The sequence below is a fragment of the Poecilia formosa genome, unplaced genomic scaffold, assembly GCF_000485575.1.
Source record: "Poecilia formosa unplaced genomic scaffold, Poecilia_formosa-5.1.2 Scaffold1030, whole genome shotgun sequence".
NCBI classification, from domain to species: Eukaryota; Metazoa; Chordata; class Actinopteri; order Cyprinodontiformes; family Poeciliidae; genus Poecilia; species Poecilia formosa.
The window spans coordinates 25199-29531 of NW_006800969.1; the positions used below are offsets into that span (position 1 = coordinate 25199).

The 4333-nt window shown below is 38.4% G+C and overlaps 1 protein-coding gene across 1 annotated transcript in view; it reads right to left on the bottom strand.

The window, feature by feature from the left end:
* LOC103132397 (heat shock 70 kDa protein 12A-like) overlaps nucleotides 1-4333 on the bottom strand; it is a 21200-nt gene that overhangs the window by 12333 nt on the left and 4534 nt on the right. The window contains exons 3-4 of the mRNA XM_016667364.1: nucleotides 1434-1655; nucleotides 1188-1359 (exon numbers count right to left, since the gene is read on the bottom strand). Of these exons, the coding sequence (XP_016522850.1) occupies nucleotides 1188-1359; nucleotides 1434-1655 (394 nt within the window). The remainder of the gene's footprint in view (nucleotides 1-1187; nucleotides 1360-1433; nucleotides 1656-4333) is intronic.

Here is a 4333-nt window from a genome sequence, read left to right on the forward strand (position 1 = left end):
TCCCCTCATCTGGTTCAGGATCCCGACGCACTCTCCAGAAAGTAAGACGCCCTATCATCTGCCTGCAACACAGATTCCCATGACCCCTGAATCCACCTTTAACTACTTACCTCTCGTTGACAGACAGAAGACCCGGTCCCCTCCTCCTAATCCTGATCAACTTTTATTTACCTTTTTTTTTTTTCTCATTAAAATCTATCATTATTCGAACACACCTCCTGATCTTGTTCTTGCATGTGGGTGCGAAAACTAGACCCTACCATGACAGTGAGAGATCTGGGAGAGCTTGGGATCTCAGAAAAGAAGATTGTGCCAGAGGTCTCTTCAAAATATACAAGAAGGCTCTCCTGTGCCCAGACTTCTCGTCGAGAAAATTTGATCAATTGCATTGAGATAATTTGTAGATTTGGAGGATATGCAAAGAAAGGATCAAAAAATATAAAAAGACAGGAGAAAAACAGTGCAAGCAGGGCAGGGAGGGAGCAGAGAAAAAAAGTGTCCGCCTTCACAGAGAGCAAGAAAGGGCGAAAAAAGAGGTACTCTGTTTTTTCATGGCAACACTTAAAAGAGAATAAAACAAAAAAACAGAACAATACTTCATCATTTTATATTATAAGTGAGCCAAAGAGCCACTTGTGTTTCCAGAGATCCAGGTTGCAGATCCCTGACTTGGTAGATGGAAAGTGTGACCCTATTTTGATACATTACTGTTTAAACTTTACCTTTAAAAACATAAAGTTACCTGATTTTTAAAGTCCAATCAGTAATACTTTTATAACAAATTTATATCAGTAATGATTTCTTGCTTAATGTCAAGTTGTCATAACAAAGACATTTTGAATAATGTCAACTTTGTATTAAAAGTGTCATAATTTACCGAATGACGCTTTATGACAACAGTCATAAATATTCATGAGGGCTTATTCACCCCCCCTTCAAATAAAGTGTTACACAAGCTGCAGCTCTCCTCAGAATTTATGTGGGAAGAGTGATTGGTTGCATGAGGAACAAATACAAAATGTTACACAGAACTATAATGATTAGGTTGCTGCTTACATGTGAGGGTGAAGAGGTGATACTTCTTGACAAGATCACAAAGAATCCATTCATATGTAGAACTTGTCCAATCAAAAAGTCTAAAACGTGTTGAATATTTGTCTACCAGACGTTATAGATCCACACAGTACCGTTCCAGCTGGTATCAGGTTCTGCTGCTCCTGCAGGTTGATCCTGTGAGTCTCTGCTGTGGTTCTGTGTGATGAAACCATCAGGTTGAAGCTTCAAACACCAGGTCAAAGCTGCTTCTGACTCCAGAACAACCATCAGTTTGTCTTTAGTGGCGTCTGTTACAAGACCAGCCTGAAAAAGAAATTAAAAGTCTCATTGTTCTGAACATTTCAGAGCTCTGCTGCTCTCTGAAATTATAATATTACCTTGGTTGCAGAATCTGTCATAAACTGTTTAGCTGGATGACCCCAGTTGGCAGGAACAGTTAGGACCCAGGTGAAGTCAGAGGCCTTAAACTCGCCCTCTTTGGCCTGGGCTTTGATGGTTTCCAGAGCGTCATCCTTCAGATATTCAAGAACTTTTGTGAAGACCTCAAAGGCCTTAAAGGACTTTTCATTGGCTGCTTTGATTGTCTGATACCTGGGTTCCTGGAAATATGTTTTAGTAGTTAGATTGTATTCACACACATATTATGTTGTCAAATTTAAAGAAGACTACACTGGCAGCCCTATGTAAAACTATACATCTATAAAGATCTTCAAAGTAAGTTAAGCTCTTGTTCCTACAATCTGGTTAAGTTTTGTAATTCATATCTCAAAGCTGGCAATTAAAAACATATCAGTCAATTTTCATTTGCTTCTGTTTTAATGCAACATGCATATATCACTATGACTGCCATTGTAAAGTTTATTATGCAAACATGATTTTTGCAGATGCTAGTCTCTGATTGGTTCCCTGACGTCCAATTGGTGGCCTACCAGAGGTGACAGATATAAAAGCTGCTGACGGACTTCCTGCCATCCATCCTCAGCTCATCTCAACTGGCCACACTGTTTGTTAACACCTTGTAAAAGTTCCTGGAGTTGTAGGAGTGAACTGCTGTTTATGTTTCCTTAGTTTTCTCATGTTTTTCTTAATTAGGGAGGTAAGTTTTGTCATTTGGTTAAATTACTTTCAATTAGGTAAGCTGGTGTTGAGGAAAATAAATATTCTTAGTGTTTAATACAGTTAAATTTTATGACGTGAAAATAGTGGATTAAGCAAAAGTCCTTTGGATAAAATCTTAGAGGGCTTTAAGTTAGCCCTGCAGAAAAGAATGTCTGTTATCAGGGAAGAACCACGTCATAAATTAACTTTGCCACACAGGCCGTGTCTCAAATGAGCAGCAGCAAGGAGACATCTCAAGTCATCTCCCTCAGAGAAACACTAAAACTTAAGGACAAACAAACAACACAATACTAACAATAATGACTTGAACTAGTCTAATTTGTAGTTTTATATTAACTACATGGAGTCTCTAACCTAGGCCAAATGTAATATCAGTTAAATATAATCAAAACTAGCATAACATTAGTTAGAAAATGTCTAGTCCAGTGGTTCTTAACCTTTTTTGAGGTACCGAACCCCCCAGTTTCATATGCGCACTCACTGAACCTTCTGATAAATACAAAATCACCTGCGCTGCTGGAAACTCTGGATTATCATACTTGCCAAGGGCTTTACTCTCCTGGGGCCTCATGCATAAGAGTATGCAGTTTTCACACTAAAACTTGACGTACGGAAAATTTGAGAAAAGTGCGTTGCACAAAAAAAATTCAGATGCATAAAGCTGTGCATACACACGTGGTCATGCACCTTTCCTTAATAAATCCCAATTTGCAGTAAACAGAGCGCAGCTGCTGATCCGCCCTGTCGCCACGCACAAATACATATGTAAATTAGTATAAATACCAGGAAGTCTGCCGCCACTGGGGAGGTAACCATGGCAACGTCCTTGTTTATAGCAGTATAAGTATTTATAATAATTATATATTTTATTTAAAAGGTGCTTTCAGAGAACATAGGGTAACCTCACAAACAACAAGCTAACACGAACACAAAATAAAGAAAACAGATATAAAAGTATGTGAAAACCTCACTAGAATGTAAAAAATACATGTCCTCAGTTTTTGTCTCATAAAGATGTAACGCATTGATCTGTGCACTGAAGTGCATGAAATGCATCTGTTTGGTAATTTCATTCTCACAAAAAAAAAAAAAAAACTGGGTTGAATCAGAAGATTAACTCCAAACAGGTTTGATTATTTCTAAGGTGATCAAGATGTGGAGACAATCACACGTGTCAGTGGCTGCATAAAGGTGAGCCGTGAAATTGTGGAGCGCTTTGGCTCTGATGGAGAACATCACCAATGGAAGGATTCAGAGGGAGCGATTGATCATATTGATCTGCTGGGAAATGTTGATGATGGTTTGTTAGTTTAGATTAATCCAGACTGATCATCCTGGATCTCTGAGCAAAACTTAAAGGAGCCGTGCGGTACCGGTACCGGTCCAGCTGCAGTCATCCTTCAGTGGAGCCGTCAGCTTTGTGAATTTGTCTTTTTGGACAAAAAGCCTCTCTGTTCTCTAAATGTACAACTTATACACATGATTCTACTATTTAGAATAAACGTCCAATTTACCCACTCAAAGGACCACCTGCTGAACACGCTACTGTTCTAAAATGCATTTGCACTCTCTCTTTCTTATTTTTAGATTTTTAAAATGTATCATTTTTATGTTAAATGCATTTTTATTCTGAGGATAAATCCGGTTCAGTTTCATTTTTTACGTTTAAACAATAAAATATTAAAATCATTAAAAAAAACATCGGGTTGATGCTTCTTGGTCTAAATAACTGAATGTAGTCAGGTTTCAGAGTATTTAGTTGATTTTTAATGCTTTGTAGTTTGATATTGTCCACAGAAAAAAATTGCGTTGCTACCGCACATTTTCACGCCAGCGAAAAAGTGTGTATATTTACGCAAACTTTGACGCAAAGTTAATTTTGATACATACCGACTTCTGTAAAATATGGGACTGCACATTTTTTGTGCGCACACACGCTTTATGCATGAGGCCCCTGGTCCCTGTAACAAAGTTTTCCATTTACAGTCTACTCCCAGGAGATTCCTAAAAGTTTGCTTTATGGAAACATGTGGGGAGAGGCTGAGGTTCAGACATCTAAATAATGAACATTTAGAGTACAAGAGATATAACTGCTATCTTAGTGTTTCTCAACCTTTTTCGGCCCAGCGCCCCCCCCCCAGCCTTTATCCAAGTCCCT